At 40.8% G+C, this 24,135-nt stretch overlaps 1 protein-coding gene across 1 annotated transcript in view; it reads left to right on the top strand.

Annotated features, from left to right (window-relative positions):
- c5h12orf75 (chromosome 5 C12orf75 homolog) overlaps positions 1-24,135 on the top strand; it is a 50,153-nt gene that overhangs the window by 2,188 nt on the left and 23,830 nt on the right. The window contains exon 2 of the mRNA XM_016994159.2: positions 13,766-14,046. Within this exon, the coding sequence (XP_016849648.1) occupies positions 13,766-14,046 (281 nt within the window). The remainder of the gene's footprint in view (positions 1-13,765; positions 14,047-24,135) is intronic.

Below are 24,135 nucleotides of genomic sequence, written 5' to 3'. Positions count from 1 at the left end.
CTTGAGCATGCTGATAAATAGGTTTTGATAATTTGGATTACAATTCCAGCAGTTCTCAATAACAGAGTTCATTGTAAATATTAGAGCGTGGGAAATGTGAAAGGATTAGATTAAAATTCCCACAACTTTTTCACCAGCAGTGGTGTGAATATCTAATACAAACAATGTATTTTGCATGCCTAATTAACTATTTTTAACAATCAGCATATGAAAGTTTTAAACTATTATTTGGGGTTGCAGTCATGCACACACATTTAACTGGAACCAGTCCCATGGAAATCAGTGAGGCTTCATTTGGAGTAGCATGCCTTCTAACATTTCACAGAGTTGAATGTTTTAGGAAACTTTTACTTTTTTTTTTTTTTGCCAAATAGTGCTGGTGCCTCGCCAAACTACAAATCCCGTGTTTCCATAGCATTGAGCCATGGCAAGTGGTGTTCTGCATTAGTTCTGCAGTGTAGAAGTGAACTGAGTACAAACTATTTTTGCATTTTGAATGCGGTTCTCAATAACTGAAGTAAGCTAAGAAATAAAAAATGGGACAATTTTAAAGCAGCTAAAAAGTGGGACAACAAAGGATTAATTGGGACACTTCCTGGCAATCTGGGACAATGGGGGTTATGGTGAACTGTTACTCATTTGTAGATTTATAGCATACCTTTTCTATGATTACAAGTAAAACTCTAAGATTTACTAAGAGAAATATATAACCCACAATTACAATAACAAGTAAAAACATCATCATGTGCCAGAGGATATGTCAGAAACTATTGTTAGCAAGGACTGAGGAGATATTTTTTCTCACTTCCTTTCATCCTTTGGATTTGGATGGGTCATTATTGTATTTTTTTTTTGGCTGTTTTTAAGGCATAGAATGTTTATTTTCGTATTTGCTGGAATCTGCCCTGAGTCCCCTCGAGGAGATAGGGCGGAATACAAATAAATTATTGTATTATTATTATTACAGTAAAGTCTCACTTATCCAACATAAACGGGCTGGCAGAACGTTGGATAAGCGAATATGTTGGATAATAAGGAGGCATTAAGGAAAAGCCTATTAAACATCAAATTAGTTTATGATTTTACAAATTAAGCACTAAAACATGTTATACAACAAATTTGACAGAAAAAGTAGTTCAATATGCAGTAATACTATGTAGTAATTACTGTATTTATGAATTTAGCACCAAAATATCATGATATATTGAAAACATTGACTACAAAAATGCATTGGATAATCCAGAATGTTGGATAAGTGAGACTCTACTGTATTATTATTACCTAAGAACATTTTAAAGGGGATAAATTTAGGTGCAAGAACAGAGCCAGGTCTGCGACTTGACCTAGTTATAAATAAAAAAACTTATACATCACTTTTAATATTATTGAATTTTGATGAGAATGATGGACACCAGGATATGTGAAATAACTTGTGGGAATGTTTCTGATAGCAACTAGTCAACACATTAGACTTTATCAGTTTAATAGATTGGGGCTGTTGCCAGATATTTATTTGTTACAATGTACACTCTATCTTTCCCCAGTTTTTTTGGGTGTGCAAAACGTGTGGAATTGTGGGGTCCCAGTTTAAAGTAGCTAAGCTTTTGCCAAATTTGTATGCAACAAGCAATTAGCTTCTGGTATCCATGTGACCATGAGTGCATCTACACTGCAGAATTAATGTAGTTCGACACCACTTTAACTTGTCATCGCTCAATGCTATGGAATCCTGGGATTTGTAGTTAGGTGAGGCATCTTTAGCATTTGGAAGAGAAGGCCAAAGACCTTGTAAAACCACAACTTGCAACATCTCAGACCATTGAGCATTGGCCGTCTACAGTATAGATCAGGCATGGGCAAACTTGGGCCCTCCAGGTGTTTTGGATTTTAACTCCCACTATTCCTAACAGCCTCAGGTCTTTTCCTTTTCCCCCTGAGGGAGTTGAAGTCCAAAACACCTGGAGGGCCCAAGTTTGCCCATGCCTGATATAGATGCACCCTATGTGAAGGAAAGGTCAAATAGCCTCATGTATATAATTAGTAGGACAATACATAGGCCTGTCATTCACTTCCACCCCAATTCCAGAACTACAGTGGCAACCCTATGCACATGATAAGTGTGTCTCACAGGCTGTCAACATTAAATAAAGTGTGTGCAAATGTAGTTATCATGATTAAAAGACTAGAAAAATGCAAGGTTTCTGTCCATTGATTAGGAGTTCTTTCTTTACTGGGATTTCAATTCTATGTAATATAGTAGTTAAGCTGGGGAGGAGAAAGTAATTAAAATATGATCTGAAACTTGTCCATATGCTTTGGTTATGAACCTTGATTAATGTTAACCACAGTTATCTATATGGCTGATAGGATTTTTAGACATGGCTGAGGCCAGCTTGAAAATAATAGTAGGAATTGGTGCATGAGAGGAAAGAATACTTTTTTCCCCAAGTTCCCTCGAGGAGATAGGGTAGGTTTTATATAAAGCATTATTATTATCATCATTATCATTATTATCATTATTATTATGTTGTTTATCCTGTTTTTTTAACCAGGGCTAAGAGTTATACTTAACTCTTTTGAGGAACTAGTGGGCAATATACAAGCTTGATTGTTCGTTTGAAATAAAGGTCACTAATTATAGTCCACCGCCGTGTTTCAGGTCTATGTAGCTTTGGCACTGATGGATATTGCATATGAAGTTCAGGAAGTGACCCTTTAACCCACTGTGCTGAGAGTGCCTTGGCAGGCCTTTCTCTCTGCCAAGGCTCAGTCTGAACGCTTCGTTCCAGTCTCTTAATTAAGATACGGAAGCAAGATAGGTGTTCACTGTTTCTCGCGGGAAAGTAAGGCAACTAGTCTTCTGCAAATAAACAGAAATTTCTGTGTACTTGGTAGATATACACACACTCATCAATATGCTATACTTGATCTTAGCCAAAAGACAGAGAAAACACTTGATCTTTGCCAAAAGGCTGAAGTGATTGGAATATGCATACACACAAATAGGTAGTTCACCTATAGTGTTCAAATGTAGTTCACCTATAGTTCACCTGTGGTGTTTGCTTTGCAGTCTGTGCCCCTATTCATCTAATTTTCTGTCCCTGTAATAACTGAATATTGAAAATAATGGCTTGTGGAAACAAAGATCAGTGAAAAAGCTTCACCTGGGACACCTTTTCCCCATGAAAACTCTTCCAGGGGTGAATTTCCCTTCCTAGGAGTAGCTTTCTCTCACTTCCTGTTGTTTCACCCCCATTCTTAACTATGAGTCATTTGCAAGTCAGATGTTTGTAACTCGGAGACTGCCTGTACACACGTTTGTTTGTATGTGCATACCACACACACACACACACACACACACAAAGACTCTGAAATGTTTTAGCCTAACCAATCAATTTAAATTTGACTATGTTTTAATCCTGCTTTAATGTTTGCATGTTTGTATATTTTATATTGTGTGTGAATGCTTTTATGTTAAGCCACTTTCAGTCTCCTTTGGGAGAGATAAAGTGGGAGTATAATTAAATATAATAATATAAATATAATATAATAATAATAATAATAATAATAATAATAATAATAATAATAATAGTAAAGTATACATTTTAACCTGTATTTGTTAGTATTAGTGTCAATTTTTTAAATTGTAGTTTAGTATATGTTTTTAGTATTATATATTATCTGTTTCTTTTAACCATGTTGTACTCTACCTCAAGCTGCCAGGAGAGGCAAGTAACAAATAAAATTATCATCATCACCATAAATAATTAATAATAATTAATAAAGTACTACCTAGAGCAGTGATTCTCAACCTGTGGGTCCCCAGGTGTTTTGGCCTACAACTCCCAGAAATCCTAGCCAGTTTACCAGCTATTAGGATTTCTAGGAGTTGAAGGTCAAACATCTGGGGACCCACAGATTGAGAGCCACTGCCCTAGAGACAACAGTATTTTCAGATAAGTTCAAGGACAACTCTAAATTGAATGAAAACTCCCAGATTGTGTTCCATTTTTTAATACTATGTTAAAATAAACCAACCCAAGGAGCCTAACAGAAAATATTCTGAGATAAACTAAACATGTATGGAGCACCAATAAGAGAAGAAAAAATTGCATTAAAAACAGATCTCTTTTTGAAACTCTTTGTCCTATCATCCTCATGGGGATTTCTGGTGGCAATATTAGGAGCAGCCTTCTTAGTGACTGCTAGGATTTGGAACTCTTTTCCTGGAGAGGTTAAAATGACTTTACTCTCTTTCTATTAGCAGGAAAAGACTACTACTACAACAACAATAGCCTTTACTGGTATACACTTACAATATCAAAGCACAGACATGTGTAACAAAAGAAATTCACAGATAAAAATGAAAAACATGATTAAAATGTACTAATCTCAAGAATAAAACTTGTAACAGAATGCATCAGAGTTGTTCTGGAGGTATGGAATTTTATATCACTCTTGCCATTGAGAATACTGTAAAATTGAATCCCTGTATTTTATCATAGTTGGTACATACAAAGAATGGTAAAGTATTTCAACAGATACCAAATCACAAGAACAAACCCTTTTAGAATATTCCATATTTCTGCATCGCCCACTCAAAAAAGCCAATGGCAACATATTATATCTTGCAGTAGCCAAAGCTCTCCTCTGGGTGGGAATAATCAAAATACGAAGATAAGATGCCATAACTCCACATTCACATGGAATTAAAAATGTGGTAGGGGAATAGGTCGAGCAGGCAAAACTATTTTATTTGGACAGGTTGTGAGAGCTGTTTACTGCTATTGATAATTTAATTACATTTTAATTCTAATCTTTTGTTTATTTTTATTTACACTATACTTGGATTTTATTTGTAAGATGTCTTGAGTGTTAATTATGGGGGGAAAAGTGAGATTTGAATAAAGATAATTACCACCCCACCACATTCTGATGATTTCAAGCATCAGAATTAATGGCCCTTGGTCCATGTGTTCTCCTCCTCTGCAACAAACCAAGAGAATCCCACTGCAAAGTAAAGTTGTTTTGTCCACAAAAATGCAGCACTTCATTAGGGAATGTTCACATCCATCCTCCAGTGTTTCTCTTCATCTTTTACCTTCAGTAGCAGTTTCAGAATTTGAATATGTCCAACTCACACAATTAAACAGTGGTCAGAGGGTTTCATTCTCACCACAGTCAATTAGTTCTTAAAGAGTACAGAGGCTAGGAAACTGATTGCTCTATTGTCTGCATCTGGCATTCATGCTGAAAAGCACTTATAAACCAAAGCTCGGGCAGTGCAAGAAATTCACTCTGTGAAGGTTTTCTATAACAGATTAATCTGAATCTTAGTAAACAGAAACATTCCTCATTTGTGATCAGGAGTCTGTACATTTCATAAAATCATAGAATCTTAGAGTTGGAAGGGCAGCCAGCCCAACCCCATCCCATGCAGGAACACACAATCAAAGCACTCCTAACAGATGGTCATCCAGCCTCTGTTTAAAAACCTCCAGAGATGGCGATTCTACCACCCTGCATTGCAGCATATTCTAGTGCCAAACAGCTTTTGCCATCAGAACGTTGTTCCTGATATTTATGTGGAATCTTTTTCCTTACAATTTGAATTCATTGCTCTGTGTCCTGGTCATGGGCCTGCATATGAACAACATGAAAAAATGCATTTTTGCCAATATGTGCCTGTTTGAAAAACTGCAGAAAAAACCTGCATCCATTTCTAAACTATGCACAAAAACGTTCAACCAATAGCAGGCAACCACACAAAACATCAGTGCATTCTCTTTCATGCTAATAATTTAAAACTAGTTTCTTGACAGGTTTGTGTGTGTGTGTGTGTGTAATTTTTTAGCCAGTGATTCAAAGGCTATTGTGCTAATAAAAATCTATCTTATGTTTTAATTTAATCTAACTACTTGTACTAATTTTGAAACAGCTATCAAAGACTTAAAATGATAAATATATATGTACATTCAGATGGTTTGTGAGCCTATTCTATTTGGGATTAGCAATTGGATTTAGGCCAAATAACTTAATAGGTGTCAATTTTTAACATTAAACTCAGGAATAAACTATATAAAATGAATATTTGATTAAAAGAAAAGAAAATTAAAAGAAAAATAATATTTGATAGCTAGCATGATATAGAGTAAAAGAATAGCAATTTATTTGTGGTTTTACTTTCATGGAGTTCTTGTGCCTCTGCTCTAGACATTTAAGGTTCTACGGTAATATTTCCCCATCATATTTCCCATAGTATATTGCTCTGGCATAGGGTTAACAACAACAACAACAACAACAACAACAACACTTTATTTATATTCTGCCCTATCTCGCCAAGGGGACTGAGGGCAGATCACAGTACACATACACGGCAAACATTCAATGCTGTTTGGACAGACAGACAGAACAGACAGAAAAGAGATATGTTATAGAGATGTGTGCGGCATTTGTTTCATCTGTCTCATTCGTGTATTCATTTCATACCATCCATTCGGATGCACGAAATGAAAGACTCCATTTTCGGACTAAACAAAAGGTGACACAAAAGAAGAAGCTGCACGGTCACCATGCTTTGCTTTTGTTTTCAGGGCACGTAGTTTTCACTCCAGAGAAGGAGGTGGGAGGAGGTGATCCTTGGCCAACTGGACTGGATCCTTGGAGGGTATATGACAGGGGGGGGGGGGCTTCCCCTAAACCAGCCATTGTGGTTGCATCCTTTGCTACTGGTGGTTGCTGCTGCAGCAGCAAAAACTTTTAAAAGAGTTGCTTGATATTGTAATATTTTTTATTAAGAAGTAAAATATTGAGGCTGGCTGTGTGTATGGAGCATCTTTCCATTTGGCTGGCAGCTCCCCTGACACCTCCTTCTGCTTCTGCAGAAGTTAGAGGACCAGGACAGCTAGGAGAAAAGGAGAATGCTTTAAAAGGGGATTATATTTATACAAAGGAAAAAATTGCTAGAAATCGGGGGAAACCCCAAATATTTTAAAAGTTAGTGGGCTAAAAGGGGTCGATATGCCCTCCATGTGTGACAATTTTGAACTCTCTGAGCCTGGGGAGGGGGAGGGGGGCTTGGAAGCCTTCCCGTTGTCGCCAATGCTCCAAAAAAATTTGAGACAAAAATCCCATTTGGATAGGCACCCCGTTTTCAGAAATGGAAACAAAAGCAAGCTGAAACGAATGAAACAAAACAAAATAGATTGCGGTTCCATACAAATGCACATGACTAGTATGTTGTGTTGAGGTCCAGCTTTGGTGTCTTTGGAAGTTGTGCTCAGTTTCAGCCACAGGGGGCGGGGTGGGGGGCTGTTGCTCCATTCTCTATGACAAAGAGCCATCAGGACTTCATCCTTCTTTTTGGTCTCTGGCATTTCTGGTCTTTGATGTATACTTACTTACTTAGGTAATCCCTTGTTGTCCGAGTATGATGGCCTTCCGAATGTAGTGTCTTGGTGGTGGGTACGTAGGGTTGATGTGTAATGTGTAGATCAATAGCAATCTTCAGTAAATTGGTTTGTCTAAGATGCAATGCAATGATATTGGGAAAATAAAGCATTTTGAATAGAGCAGAGCTTTGTAAATACTTTTTAGCTCCTCTGTCTATCCACAGAAATATATAACAAAGGGAAAAAGCATTCTCTCTGGGGTATCACTTAAAACCAGACCAAACAATAGATTTCCAGGAAATGATTCTGAGTCAACAAAGATGTGGGGGAATTTGGGCTTAGGCTGCCAGATTTAAGTGCAGTTTCAATAAATCAGACGGATTAGCTTTCCCTTTCTTTTTGAAACTGCAGAAGTAAGTTTTATGATGGGATCATTTTCAAATGGCTGCCTTTCATTTAAACAGAAACATTCATCCTGTGGTTTTGTTGATCAATAGGATCCCAACTTGTTGATAAACGTCTCCCTTTCAGTATTTGCCCTTTGGAACAACTGCCCATTTTGCCAGATAGCAGTGTTTGATCGGGTGGAAAATGCATTTCTTACATTCTTATGAAGATTGAAATCCCATGCAAGTGTGTTTAGAAGCAAATCCCATTGAGTTTCATAGGACTTATTGTTAGGTAACTTGAGAATAAGGCTGCAGCAGAATTCCTACATAGTGATCCTATGTAGAGAAATCTGGTGCCTACAGCAGCTCGATGAGGTGCATGCTTTTAACTAAATAGTTAACTACTTCCATTAATTAATAGGATATATCCTGAAATAAAAGGCTTGTGCCATACAACTTGGGGTACATCTATTTATTCATTTATTTATTTACAGCATTTATATTCCGCCCTTCTCACCCCGAAGGGGACTCAGGGCGGATCACATTACACATATAGGCAAACATTCAATGCCTTTTAACATAGAACAAAGACAAACAAACATAGGCTCCGAGCGGGGCTCGAACTCATGACCTCCTGGTCAGAGTGATTCATTGCAGTTAATTGCACTGGCTTGCTCTCCCGCCTGCACCACAGCCCGGGCCTATTATCCATTATATTATTATCTACATTGCAGAAGGAATGCAGTTTGACATCACTTGAATAGTCATAGTTCAATGCTATGGAATAATGGGATGTAGTTTGGTGAGCTTGGCAGAGAAGGCTAAAGTCCTGATAAAACTACAATTCCCATGATTCCATAATATTAAGCAATGGCAGTTAAAGTAAAACAGTATATATGCATCAACAGATTAGTTCTACATAGCTGGGGGACTGTTCAAATGAATGAAGTCTATCTCGATCTTCCACAATGAAATTGCTAGTTCTTTTGGTGTCTGGAATAGACCAGGTGTGGTCTATTCCAGACCACACCTGGAATACTGTGTTCAATTCTGGGCACCACAATTGAAGAGAGATGTTGACAAGCTGGAATGTGTCCAGAGGAGAGTGACTAAAATTATCAAGGGTCTGAAGAACAAGCCTTATAAGGAGTGGAGAACGTTTAGCCTGCAGAAGAGAAGGCTGAGAGGAGACATGATAGCCATGTATAAATATGTGAGAAAAAGTCATAGGGAGGAGGGAGCAAACTTGTTTTCTGCTGTCCTAGAGACTAGGACGTGGAATAATGGCTTTAAACTACAGGAAAGGAGATTCCACCTGAACATTTGGAAGAACTTCCTCAATGTAAGAGCTGTTCAGCAGTGGAACTCTCTGCCCCAGAGTATAGTGGCGGTTCCTTCTTTGGAGGCTTTTAAGCAGAGGCTGGATGGTCGGGGGTGCTTTGAATGTGATTTTCCTGCTTCTTGGCAGGGGGTTATTATTATTTATTATTTACAGTATTTATATTCTGCCCTTCTCACCCCGAAGGGGACTCAGGGCGGATTACAATGAACACATATATGGCAAACATTCAGTGCCAACAGACAAACAACATACATTAGACAGACTCAGAGGCATTTTTTAAACATTTTTCCAGTTTCACGATTCCGGCCACAGGGGGAGCTGTTGCTTCACCATCCAGTAGTGGCTGTACTTCCGCATTCCTTTCCTCGTATTTTGCTGGCAGTTTTATGGTGTTGTAAATTAGCCTCCCGCATAAAGTGTCCCTAAATTTCTCTAATTGACAGGTGCAACTGTCTTTCGGGGCTGCATAGGTCAACAGCAAGCCAGGGCTATTAATGGTCGGAGGCTTAACCCGACCCGGGCTTCGAACTCATGACCTCTCGGTCAGTAGTGATTTATAGCAGCTGGTTACTAGCCAGCTGTGCCACAGCTGGACTGGATGACCCATGAGGTCTCTTCCAACTCTGTGATTCTATGAAATCTTTTCTTTTGTGAATCACTGTCTGAAAAAAGGCAAGATTTCCATCTTCCTTCTCAGGTAAGGAGAGTTTTTCTGATAACAATCTAGATGGACTAATGTGTTGTCAAAGTCTTTCATCATTTGCAACTTTCACACTTTTCTCAAACAGACAAGTGTTCTTTCTCCCACCCTGGACATTCCACAGGTATATAAACCCCACTTGCCTAGTTTCCAACAGCCTCACAATCTCTGAGGATGCCTGTCGTAGATGTAGGTGAAACGTCAAGAGAACATGGCCATACAGTCCTGAAAACTCACAGCAACCTAGATGGACTAATGTGGGAATAAATAATTTGTCATAATAAACCATTGAAGCCTGTGCAAACCCAGCTTAATAGGATTAAAATACCTCCCTGTGGTCAAGAAAGTGATGGAGTACTTTCCTCAATAGCAAAAGGATTGCTGATTCAAGGCCTTGATAACACGCCAGCCTATTAACCTTGCTATCCTGTTTTGTCAAATGGCAAACCTTTTATTATTGTGTTTATGCTTTTCCATTTTCAGTAGAATTGAATTTTGCTGCCAACAAGCTTCTTGTTCCCAGAGGTCAAAGTAAGCCTTGTGGAGGTTGCAAATGAATCACAGCTGATGAATATAAGTAGACTGTGCCTTATGACACACAGTATTTAATGTGCTCCAGGACTTTTATTGTTTTGTTAGGATTCTTCTGAACCTAAGAACTGTATTTTCTTTATAAGAAAGGGTGAGCAAAGTGAATGCTATTTTATCTAGCAACTGTTAAATTCTGTGCAAAATCTAACAAAACTTCAGAACTGTCTTGAATCTCAGTTTTGGGGAAGAAGATGGGATGTGAAACAAATAATGGAAATAAAAGTCAGAGTGTTCAAGAAATTGGCTAGTACCAAATGAGAACAAGGGTGGACAATTTCAGAGATTCAGGTGCCATTTGCCTGATGAAGAAGCCAGTGAAGCATTATAATATATTGTATGGATTTTGTTTGGACAAAAGATTCAAACTATTGGCAATAATGCAACACATGCATTATCAATGTAATTGCTGCCATTGCAAATCTGCCCTGCAGATTTCTATAGTTTGCTGATGGGCCTGAATAAGGTATGTTACCCTCTACTTTTTAAGTAACTTGAGAACCTTTCAGGAACCATGTGAGGCAAGCAAGAAGGAAAAAGCTATCAAAGTGCTATGCAATTGATTTTATTGCAAGGGTTATTTAACATGTGCAGAACTCAGCTATTCTAAGTACAGCTTCAACATATGGTATGCTATTTGCATTTAGAGAAACCATTTATGTTATGTATAAAAATACTTTGTGGTAACGGATGCTTTTAGTCATTATAGGTTACAGCAAAACAGACACTGGAATAACCTGATTTCATTAGATATTGTTTTGAATATCCAGTGGGGACCATCTTCCTACCAATGTTTGCAAACTGCTCCGGAGATATCCACACTGTAGAATTTATGCTGTTTGACGCCACTTTAACAGCTATTGCTCAATGCTTTGGAGCTATGGAAGTTGTAGTTTGGTAAGGAATCAGCACTGTTTGGCCGAGGAGACTACAGACCTAGTAAAACTACAAGTTCCACGATTCCATGGCATTGACACATGTGAATTGAAGTAGTATCAAATTGCATAGAGGCACCCTTGGGCCCCACCTACACTGCCATATAAAATCCAGATAATCTGCTTTGAACTGTATTATATGAGTCTACACTGCCATATCATCCAGTTCAAAGCAGATAATCTGGATTTTACATGGTAGTGTAGATGGGGCCTAGGAGAAAAGATAAGAGGGACGTAATAGGTAAAGGTTTCCCCTGACATTAAGTCTAGTTGAGCCCGACTGTGGAAGGTAGTGCTCATCTCAATTTCTAAGCCGAAGAGCCGGTGTTGTCCATAGACACCTCCAAGGGCATGTGGTCAGCATGACTGCATGGAGCGCCGTTACCTTCCTGCCGGAGCAGTACCTATTGATCTACTCACATTTGCATGTTTTCGAAGTGCTAGGTTGGAAGAAGCTGGGGCTAACAACAAGAGCTCACCTCATCCCGTGGATTCGAAACACCAACCTTCCAATCAGCAAATTCAGCAGCTCAACTGTTTAACCCCTTGAGGAACATAATAGCCATATTTAAATGTTTGAAAGGGTTCATATTGAGGAGGGAACAAACTTGTTTTTTTGTTGTTCCAGAGACTGAGGCCCCTTCCACACAGCTGAATAAAATCAAACATTTTCTGGAATATATGACAGTGTGGACTCAGATAACCCAGTTCAAAACAGATATTGTGGTATTTTTTGCTTTGATATTCCATGTAATATGGCTGTGTGGAAGGGCCCTGAGGCCCCTTTAGGTTAAAGTTTTCCCCCTGACATTAAGTCTAGTCCTATCCGACTCTGGGGGTTGGTGCTTATCTCCATTTCTAAGCCGAAGAGCCGGCACCTCCAAGATCATGTGGCCAGCATGATTTATTTATTTCCATCATTTCTATGCCACCCTTTTCACCCAAAGTGACTCAGGGCGGCTCACAATCTGGCAAAATTCAATGCCGATATACAGTACAAAAGATAAAACATAAGCAATTAAAACAATTTAGCATCATACAATAAATACATTTAAAACAGTACAATAAAAATACTTAAACCATTTGTCCATAAAAACCTTGCAAAAACCTTGATTGCATGGAGTGGTGTTACCTTCCAGCAGAAGTGGTACCTATTGATCTACTCACTTTGCATGTTTTCGAAGTGCTAGGTTGGAAGAAGCTGGAGCTAATAGCGAGAGCTCATTCCTCTCCCTGAATTCAAACCACCAACCTTTCAGTCAGCAAGTTCAGCAGCTCAGCGGTTTAATCCACTGCGCCATCGGGGGCTCTGTCTGAAACCCCTTCTACACTGCCATATAAAATCCAGATTATCTGCTTTGAACTGTATCATATGGTGGTGTAGACTCATATAATCCAGTTCAAATCAGATTATATGGATTATAGGGTTGTTGTATGTTTTCCGGGCTGTATGGCCATGTTCTAGAAGTATTCTCTCCTGACATTTCACCCGACAGGCATCCTCAGAGGTTGTGAGGTATGGAGAAACTCAGCAAGGAAGGTTTATATATATCTGTGGGAACTCTAGGGTGAGAGAAGAACTCTTGTCAGTTGGAGGCCAGTGTGAATTAATCACCTTAATTAGCATTGAATAGCTTCATCTCCTGGCTTCTTCCTGCCTGGGGGATCCTTTGTTCAGAGTCATTAGCTGCCCCTGGCTCCCATGTCTGGAACTCCTCTTTTTTCAGAGTGTTGTTTCTTATTTACTGTTCTGATTTTTGAAGTTTTTAATACTGGTAGTCAGATTTTATTCATTTTCATGGTTTCCTCCTTTCTGTTGAAGTTGTCCACATGCTTGTGAATTTCAATGGCTTCTCTGTGTAGTCTGACATGATAGTTGTTGGAATGGTCAAGAAGCCAGGAGATTAAGCTAGTCAATATTAATTAAGGTGATTAACTACAACATTCACACTGGCCTCCAATTGACAAGAGTTCTTCTCTCACCCTGGACTTTCCACAGATATATATAAACCTTCCTTGCTGAGTTTCTCCATACCTCACAACCTCTGAGGATGCCTGTCATAGATGTAGGCGAAACATCAGGAGAGAATACTTCTGGAACATGGCCATACAGCCCAGAAAACATACAACAACCCTGTGATCCCGGCCATGAAAGCCTTCGACAACACAATATGGATTATCTTCTTTGATAATCTGGATTAGAAGGGACCTAAAATGTAGATGCGCTCCTTTAGGGCGTACAGGTTGGATAACTGCAAAGTCAAGGATGCAAAAGCAACACGAGGCTTTCCCAGAGCATCCTTTCATCCCTTTCGAATTCCCGCTCACCTCCGCTCCAGCCAATGGGAGGGCGCGCTTCAGGATGCAGGGGCCGCTGATAGGCTAGCGCTGTTGCCAAGGTGACGGGTGGGGAAGAGGAGGAGGAGGGAAGAAGGAGGGTACCTTCGGCGCCGGCTTCGGTCCGCCTCCCTTGGCTCTCTCTCGGCGCCTCCACCGTCTTGGGCGGCTGAGTCGGGGCAGAGCCTTTGCCGGGAGGCGGAGCGGCTGCGTGGCCCCGGTCCTCCCCCACTTCCACCTGGGGACGCTCTCGCCTCCTTCTGCGCCTCTTGCAAGAAGCATCCGCTGCAAGTAAGCAAAGCCGGGCAAAACTACGAAGAGATGGGTTGCGGGAACTCCACAACCACTACAGCGGGCAGCCGAGGTGAGGAGGGAGGGAAGAGCTGGGGGTTGAAACAAGGGAGGAGGAGGAGGAGGAAGGACAGGAAAGCCAAGACCCTGGGCGTCTGAAACCACCGGGAAAGAGGATGCGGGAGTTTCTTGAAGGAGGAGAAGGCAAGGGACCCCAAAAGGAGGGCAAGAGGAAGGGTCGGGAAGGGCAGGAAGGGAAGGCATCTTTTCTCCTCTTCTTTGGAGAGCGAGAAGACTCCTGAGTGAAGCCGAAGCTCCGTCTCATTTAGCTGTTTTGTTCTGTTTGGAGAGAGCCCTTCTAGAACTGGGTGGAAACTTCGGGTGCATCTACACCGGGTATGGGCAATGCGGCCCCTCGGGCTCTTTTTTCAAGCCCTCCTCTCTCCCACCATCCTATCCTATCCTTCCTTCTCTCTTTCCTTCCTCCTTCCATCCTTCTCTTTCTTCCTTACTTCCCTCTTTCTCCTTCCACCCTTCCTTTCCACCCTTTGTCCTTTCTTCCTTCCCTCTTTCCTCCTTCCCTCTTTTGCTCTCTTTCTCCTTCCTTCCTTCCTTCCTTCCTTCCTTCCTTCCTTCCTTCCTTCCTTCCTTCCTTCCTTCCTTCCTTCCTTCCTTCCTCTCTCCTGAGGAATATTTAGCTGACAGAAGAGAAGGTAGAGAAAGGAACATGAGAACCACGTTTCCAGATTTAAAAGGGTGTCCCATTGAGGAGGAGAAGGGGGAAGACTGACTTTCTGCTGCTCCAGAGACCAGGGTGCAAGGAAGCAATGGTTTCAAATGGCAGGGAAAGAGATTTGACTGAAAAGATTCGGAAGAGCTTCCTGGAGAGTGGCTTCGGCTGCCTGGGAGTGTGGTGGAGTCTCCTTCTCAGGAGGCTTTCCTGCAGAGGCTGTCTATCAAGAGTGCTTTGATTGTGCCTTTCTGCATGGCAGGGGGTTGGACTGGATAGCCCTTGGGGGTCTCTTCTGTCAGAGTGTGACAGAAGCTTTGGAGCACAGAAGAATGGACACTTTGAGACTTCAGTAAAAGCAAACATATAGCTTTACTGAGTAGAGCAAATATACAGCACACACTAGCATTGACATCCAACCTAACAGACAGAAACAAGACAAAACACACTGAAGTAAGAGGAACAAATGAAATGTTATCTCTGAATAAGGCACACTCAAGCACACTCAGGGTCACATCTTCACAGTTCATTAGAGGCTTGACTGATTAACCCTTTCAGTGTCAATTCACTGCTGATGTGATCAGGTTACATTCACAAACATTGCACAAAATTACATTATACATTCACATTACATTAATCTTACATTAACATCTTCCAGCTCTAGGATTCTAGGGTTATATATCAGGAGTAGGCAATATGGAATCTAATGGATATATTTTCTCCTGTCCACCATCTCATCCTGACCAAGGCTAACCCTTTTGGGATCCAAACGTTTCCTGTTTTTCCTTTACTTTCTGCCTCCAAAAGAGAAGGGGAAGGGGAGGAAAGGGCAGGGAGGGGACTTGGGGAGAACGCCCTTCCTCCTGGCCCACCCACCCTGCTCTGGTCTGCCATGCGGCCCCCAAGTTAGAAAGTTTGCCCATGCCTGATCTACACTTTGTAGAATGAATGCAGTTTGACCCAACTGCCAAAGCTCCGTGCTGTGATAGCTTTACAAGGTGTTTAGCCTTCTTTATCAAAGTTTCACACATCATATTCCTTTTCCTTCATTTTTCCTGCATCTGCACTGTTGAATGACTGCACTTTTACCCCCATTTTAACTGCAATGACTCAATGCTGTGGCATCAAGAAAGTTTTAGTTGGGTAATGCCCTAGCACTCTTTGGCAGAGACGGTTAAAGACCTTGTAATTCCAATAGCCTTGAGCCACACCAATCAAAGCAGTGTCAAACTGCATTACTTCTATGGATGCACCCTCAGGGCCTGTCCAGACAGAACCTTTATCCCAAGAGCTTCCGCAGCAATATGGAGAGAGGCCAGATGCTGTTCCCTCAAAATGCGGGAGGAAGCACTACAAGCGACAAAAACCCACGAGATTTTCAGGTGTGAGAATATCCCAGTTCTGAGCCAAAAATCCACATCTTCAAATGTCTGGATGTCCCTGCAATTGGAAAACATGGGATTTTAAAATCTGGGTTTGTTCCTGGGTTTTAGATGTTTGTTTCTAAAAAGAAGGTGACAGTTGAGTAGAAGACAAAAGCTTTGTCCTGGGAAGAGGAACTTCGTCCTTCAACTGTTTAATGAAGTTTGTGGCAGAAAAACAAAGTTTCTAGGGTGGAACAAGTACTTTCACAGTAAGTAGTACACAATGAAACGGGGGCCCTTCCACACAGCCATATAACCCAGAATATTAAGGCAGAAAATCCCACAATATTTGCTTTGAACTGGGTTATCTGAGTCCACACTGACAGATAATCCTGATCAAAGCAGAAAATGTGGGATTTTATTCAGTTGTGTGGAAGGGGCTAAGAACAGACATTTTCAAATCAGGAACAGCACCCTGCTATTCCATGCCACAAGTACACAACCAAATCTGTCTGGACAGATTGCCAGGCAGGCAGACTCTAAAAAGTGTCAATAAAGACAAAGTTCTGTTCCTAGCTTGAAAGTATGTGTTCCTGTTTGATTGTGTAGTGCTGACTTGGGCAGAAGTGGTCCTACCCCACAAACTTTATTTGTGTGCCAGAAACTTCATTAAACGTGTGGATCACAAAGTTTCTCTGGTCATAACAAAGATTTTGGCGATTTGCATATCCGCATCTTGGTTTTTTTAATTTAAAAAACGCCAAAGTTTCTGGCGGACATCTTGCGATGGCCATCTTGGGAGCCTGTAAATCTTTCCAACAAAGCATCAAGTGTGGATGATGGAGCCAGAAATCCTGAGACCAACAGGTCTATATGGGGACCCCTCTGAAGTCCCAGGATATTTTGCCCCTCACTAAAACCCGCAATTTGGTGCTGTCTGGAAGCGCCCTCAGTGTCCCTTGACCCAGCTTGGCTGCTTTGAGAGATTCTGAGCATGTAAACTTGGCTTGTGCGTGTTTGGATGTGTGGTCCACAGCTGCAGTTTATTTCCGTACCCTTCAACCCCTTATGTCTTCATCCCCACCATCACCTTCTTCAAGAAACAGGAAACAAAGCTTGAATTTTGTGTCCAGTTCCCCCTTTCCCTCTCCTAATGTCTGTTGGTAGTCAAGCAGAGGAGACTTTCCAAAGTATGGAAATCAGGCACCTCAGCACACTATAGACACCCAGTCACGTCTGATCTTGCAACTTAAGCACTGCAGGATCAGCACTGGTTGGTACTTGAGGTGCATCTACACTGTATAACTGATGCAGTTTGGCACCACTTTTGTTTCATGCTATGGAATCCTAGGAGTTATAATTTTGTGAGACAGCAGTATTATTTGGCAGAGAAGACTTAAAGCTCTTGTACAACCAAAATTCTAATGATTCCATAACACTGAGTCATAGCAGTTAAAATGGAGTCAAACTGCATTCAATCTACAAAAGGTGGTTCCCAACCTTTTTTGACCAAGGACTACTTGACCAGGGATCACTTTGACCAGGGATCATGCTCAAATATTAGTACCAAAAGAGTTACAATTTAGTTTTTAGTCAACTTTAGATTCGGTGTGGTTATTTGGGGTGCTGATTCAAAAAATTGCATTGGATAGACCACATTAGCTCTAGTTTCTGATACAGAACATATGCCACCCAGTAGTTGCCATCTGCTCCCCCACAAAATGCCATATTTAATAATCTAGAGCAGATGTGGTCTATTCAATGCAATTTTCTGAATCAGCAACCCAAATAATCCAGGAACAGGCCCAAAAACAAAGACAGCAAGGCACTCCTCTTCTAGGTGCCACATGGATTGGCTCCACTCAGGGGGAGAGAGGAGGAGAAGCAGCAGTCAGAAGACTTGTTGTCATGCCTTTTGTAGGTAGTCAGCCTCTCCCCTACTGACATCCCCATTGCCTCAGCACTATGAGGGTTTCACGAGACCCATTGCTCTCGTTGCAATGGTGTAGTAACAGTGAGGCCACGGACCATATTTTAGTTCTTGGGGACTGCTGTAGTGGCTGTGGAGTTCCCGCACTGCTCTACTTGACCACGGTGGTGCATGCCTTAGTTACCTCTAGACTGGACTACTGTAATGCGTTCTACGTGGGGCTTCCCTTGAAGACGGCCCGGAAACTACAATTGGTCCAGCGCTCGGCTGCCAGGTTAATTATGGGGGCGAGTTACAGGGAGAGATCTACTCCCCCGTTCAAGGAGCTCCACTGGCTGCCTTTTATTTTCCGGTCCCAATTCAAGGTGTATACCATCACATATAAAGCTCTAAACGGTTTGGGACCCACCTACCTTCGTGACCGTATCCTACCACAAGCCTACACGTTCCCTTCGCTCATCAGGGGAAGCTTTCCTGTCCCCACTCCCGATATCCCAGACCCGCCTTGTGGGAACAAGGGAGAGGGCCTTTTCTGCTGTGGCCCCCCGATTGTGGAATTCTCTGCCTGCTGAGATTAGGCAAGCCCCCACACTAGCAGCCTTCAAGAAAGACTTGAAAACATGGCTCTTTCGCTGCGCTTTTGGAGAGTAACCATTTTATATTTCTTTTCCGTTGCTCCCTCTAATATCTATCCTCCAGAATACCCCACTCCCTTATGACCCTGTTCGCTGTGGTTTTTATTTTTATGTCTTTCTCACCCCGAGTTTTAACTTAATGTTCATGTGGTCTGCCCTTGTTTTTATTGTCTCCTTGTTTTATTTTGTAATTGATATTATTTACTGTATTGTTTATTGTATTGTGTTGTGCTGTTCTTTTATATGCTGTTTACATTGTATTGTTTTGGGCGTGGCCCCATGTAAGCCGCCCCGAGTCCCCATTGGGGAGATGGTGGCGGGGTATAAATAAAGTTTTATTATTATTATTATTATTACAGTGTAAATGCACCCTTAGGTGGGGGCCAATTAATGTCAGGTACTGCAGCCTATTTTTCAGAGGAAGGAACTGGGAAAACCAGCTCTTAAGTAGTCATTGTCTTAAGAAAACCATATGAAATTCATAGGGTTGCCATAAGTCAACAGACAGCTTCAAGAAACACACATAACAAACATATAGGTGAGAGAGACTCCACATGAAGTCTGTCTTATTTTAATCTAAGGCATGAGTAGAGTGCTTGTCTTGGCCACTGGGTTGCCTTTTGCCCTCTTGGCTAAGGATGTGAGCAGGAGGGAGCAGGAGATTGATTGAAAATAGTTATGATCCTTCTCTGCAGCTGATCATTATCCTCACATCCTCTTTTCCCCATAGTATAAAAGGCTCTTTCTTTTCATCCACTTAAAATGCAGATGGCTCAGGGTGGGAATGACTGACTTTGCATTCATGTGCTTGTTTGCCAAGGAATCCTTGTCCTTGATGAATAACGCTTATGTTAGTGGTTGTAGTGATTCTGATTTAAGTCTTGTGGCAATTAAAAGTCAGGGAAGTTTTGCTCTAACACAAAATATGACCAATAACCATCCCATAATTAACATTTTGCATCTACAACTGCCTCTTTGTATAATTTTCAAAACTTGTGATTTGAGAATCCAGCATCAGCCTGCTCAATTGAATCCATGATCCATTCACATTTCATATTATGCTGCTTTATAATCAACCAAGAAACTATCCCATGACTCCAAGATGTTAGGATCCCATGATTGATCTCTCGAACAATCCTGGAACTGGATATGCTTCACGCTAATCTCTTTAAAAAAGCATTCTGTTACCTTTATTACATTATTATATTTATTATATTAGGTTGTAATTATATAAACTTAACTGTTGAACTGGCATGAGTTCCCCAAATATGCTTGCATGCTGATTTGCTCCAGTCTCATACATGCTTACTATGGACAAGTCTTACTGAACTCAGTGTGGTTTAACCCATAAGCTGAGGGTGTATCTACACTGCAGAGTGAATTGACACTGGTTCGATGCTATGGAATCATGGAATTTAGAATTTGATGATGTGCCAGCATTCCTGGGCAAAGATGGCTAAGGTAGGTAAATGTTTTCCCCTGACATTAAGTCCAGTCCCAGTCGGGTCCGACTCTGGGGGTTGGTGCTCATCTCCATTTCTAATCCAAAGAGCTGACGTTGTCCATAGACACCTCCAAGGTCATGTGGCTGGCATGACTGCATGGAGCACTGTTACCTTCCCACCTGAGCAGTACCTATTGATCTACTCACGTTTGCATGTTTTTGAATAGCTAGGTTGGCAGAAGCTAGGGCTAACAGCAGGAGCTCACTCCGCTCCATGAATTTAAACCACCGACCTTTCAGTCAGCAAGTTCAGCAGCTCAGCGGTTTAACCCGCTGCGCCACCAGGGACTCCAAGATGGCCAAACATCTTGTAAAATGACAACTCCCATGATCCCCACAGAGCTCCATGTGAGCTTTTGGCCATCATAGGTGCCTCTGTTGTTATCAGAATGGGGGGCCTTCATAACCAGCAGAGGATCATGGCCATACCAAGTGGCCACTGTACCCTATCCTGCCAGCAAGAGGAAGCACTGATAGTCTGGCCATGATCCATCTCCTTTCCCTGCATTAATGAGTGCAGGGAAAAGGGCTGGTGTTCAGTCTGGACAACGGTTGGGCAGACTCAGCTTGATCTAGCTGTCCAGACTGACCCAACGCCAAGAGACACTGAAGTTTCTGCAGCCAGACTGCTGACCAGGGTTGATTGTAGGGAACATACTACCCTCTTAAAGCAGCTCCATTGGTTGCCGATCTGCTTCCGGGCCCAATTCAAAGTTCAGGTTATTACCTACAAAGCTCTCTGCGGTTTGGGTCCTGCCTATTTACATGTCCATATCTCTCCTTATGAACCTGTATGGGCTCTAAGATCAGCTGGGGAGGCTCTCTCGATCCCAACTCTCTCACAATTGAGGTTGGTGGGGATGAGGGAGAGGGCCTTCGTGATAGCGGCCCCCTGACTTTGGAATGTCTTCCCCAAGGAAATTAGACAAGCACGCATCCTCATAACATTAAGGGGGGAATTGAAAACCTGGCTGTTTAAGCAGGCTTTTAATGATGGCCAAAAGAATCAACCACTCTATCGGACCGAATTTTAAATGGTTATTAGAACTATATAGTTGGATACTCTGATAATAGGAATGGCTGGTTTTAAAATGGCATTATATACTGGTTTTAGAGGGCCTTATAGACTTGTTTATTTTAATACATTGTTTATTTATTTATGGTTACATTATTGTGCTACTTTGTTTTTATTAATTGATATGTGATTATTGCCTGTGTTATATTATTCATTGGATTTGTTTTTTTGTTATGAGCTGCCCTGAGTCCCTCCAGGGAGAGGGGACGGGATATAAATAAAGATTATTATTATTATTATTATTATTATTATTAAGCCATATTCTTGAGATTCATTCGGACTTAACAAAATTAAATAAAATTAGTTTCAATCACCTCTGCACTGAGACTATTCTGGACTCATTTTTAGCACCAAATTCCATGGTAAACATGTGATAAAGTCCATTAGATCTGTGGATATATTTCTACATTTTGTGTTGATAAGATGGCTTTTTAGGTAAAATTTTAGGCTATAATTCCATCAACATGGGGTGCATCTCTACATAGAATGAATGCAGTTTGACCCCACTTTAACTACCATGGCTCAACTCTATGGAATTAGGGGAGATGTAATTTTACAAGGACTTTAGCTTTCTTCCAAAATGCTGGTGCCTCACTAAACTACAAATCCCAGTGTTCCATAGCATTGGCTTTTAGAGTGCAATTCTATAGGACAGATGCACCCATGGCTGGTGGCAATGCTGACTGAGGAGCAGAGAGTTATAATCCAAAAAGTAATTTTTCCACACTCTGGGTAAATCATTTGTATTTTGTGGAATCCCTTCTTTTCTTGCATCTATTTGAGAGGAGGTGGGGAAGCATTTTTTTTAGGAATGATTAGAATGGTGATTTCTCTAGTTAGTTGTTTTTTAGGTCAGACTGCATCTAAATTGTGATTTATTTAAGATAAATGGTTGCTAGTGACACAAAATGCAGTTTGCTATCACTTGAACTGGCATGGCTCACTTTGACTAGAATAAAGATATTTAGAACAGACTTTTTAGTCTGAAAGACTCCAGATGTGTTGGACTATTCAGTACCCCCCATCAAACACATTTGAAACACACCAGGGTGGGAAAATCTGCCAGCACACATTTATAACTGTCCTTGGAGGATGTTCAAGAGCCATTTCACGTGGACTCTGACCCCCATTAGAACAAGGAGTAAATTAGGTGGAAATAGTCTTTGCAAACATAAATTTGCCATTTGCTGATAATAAAGATTTTTTTTTTTTAAAAAAAAGATTTACTTGGATAAATCAAACACTGCCCAGATGCTAAATGAGCTTGAGTTCCAGGAACTCTAAAGCTTTATCTTTGCAAAAATGTTCACGAAGCTCGCAAACTTGCATTTTGCAAACATATTATGTAATTTGAAGTAATTAGCTAACAGTTAAGAGGAAGATTAAACATTTTCATCTAGGTCACATGCAAGAGAATGGTTGGTTTTGTTATCCTGTGTTGTACATCACTTGCATATTACTTACATTAAGACATGAAATAACGTAAATGTAGTGGCAAAATGGGAACAAATTGAAGTTTTCATATAATAAAAAATAAAATATGGTTTGAGGGCTACAGCTGACCTCCCAAGTAGCATTAATACAATTCCTGGAAATCTTTAAGATTTTTAACTGAGATGCAATTAAAATGTAGTCATAATTTCAGTGCTAAAGAAAAGCTGTTCTGAGTTTCATTTAAAGGACTTTTCTCGTGCTTTATTGCTGTGCTTTTGTTTAGACTTTGGCTGGATCTACACTGCCATAGAATGCAGTTTGAAACTGTATTATATAGTCAGTGTTGATTACTGTAATGCAGTTTAACTGCATTGAACTGCATCATATGTGGCTACACTGACCAGATACTGCAGTTCTAAACTGCATCATGTGGTAGTGTAGATCCAGCCTTTGTGTCATGTCCTATCTTTGTCTTCATTGTCTATATCTGTGAAGATGCTCTTATTAGAAGATGACTTACTTTTCAACTTCTATTGTCTCAGAAATTGCCCTTGTAGGTGTTGTCCCTGCTTGGTGATGTTACCTAACCTTTCATTATATAAGAATTGTTGTTATTTTCTATTACAATCATTATATGGTTGCATTTCGTTTTGGTCTGATAATTACAAAATCAGCCTAGATGGAATTTAGCCATTCCTGCTCTGACATTTCTTTAAACAACAGATTTACAAAAAGAAAATTGTCCTTCTTTGAGAATGCGTAAACACATCAGAAGAAAATAATGTTGATTGCTCTAAACTGGAGTATTGTGGGAGTCTGTGTTACAAAAGCATAATAGATGAGGCTAGCGACAAGTTTAATTGGACTTTACCCTGGCTGTCACTTGCAATTTTTCAGCTGTTGCCCATGCAAGTAGACGTTTCTTGCCCACATACAGAGCACCATGTGTCCCTATTTGAATGGGTGAGAGCCAGGAGATTGCCCCTTGTGCATTTTTCCTGAGAGCGGGAGGGTAGACCAGAAGGAGAGCTGAGCTCTTATTTCCTAGGAACTGGACAAGGTCAAGTGTATTTATTCATTTAGAAGAGTTACATTCTGATTTCCAGTTGACCGCTCTTCAAGCAGGCTTTCAGTAGATTTTTCACAACACACACATCACATCCATATAACTGCAAGCTCTTAGAGCTCTAGCTGATAGATGGGGCAGTATGTTTACTTTTAGCGTTGTAGTTCCAGGGTAAATGTCAATTAGAATTCAGTGTTTTTTGTGGCAGGGAGGGGAGAAGAAGAGCACCCTAGTGCCACTCCATCTTCAACTGACTGATGAGACCAGACGTGCCTCCTCCTTGCAGGCAGATGGTGCAACCTCTTGATATCCTTTGGCCTTTTTTTAGACGGCAGGATGTGCTTCTCATTCAAATGTTGCATTGTTTTTCCTCTTCTACTTTATTTTTTTCCCTGTAGGGTTTTATGGAAGATATTTGCATTTT

The sequence above is a fragment of the Anolis carolinensis genome, chromosome 5 (assembly GCF_035594765.1).
Source record: "Anolis carolinensis isolate JA03-04 chromosome 5, rAnoCar3.1.pri, whole genome shotgun sequence".
NCBI lineage: Eukaryota > Metazoa > Chordata > Lepidosauria > Squamata > Dactyloidae > Anolis > Anolis carolinensis.
Note: the sequence above shows the minus strand (reverse complement) of the source record. Positions and strands in the feature narration are given on the sequence as shown.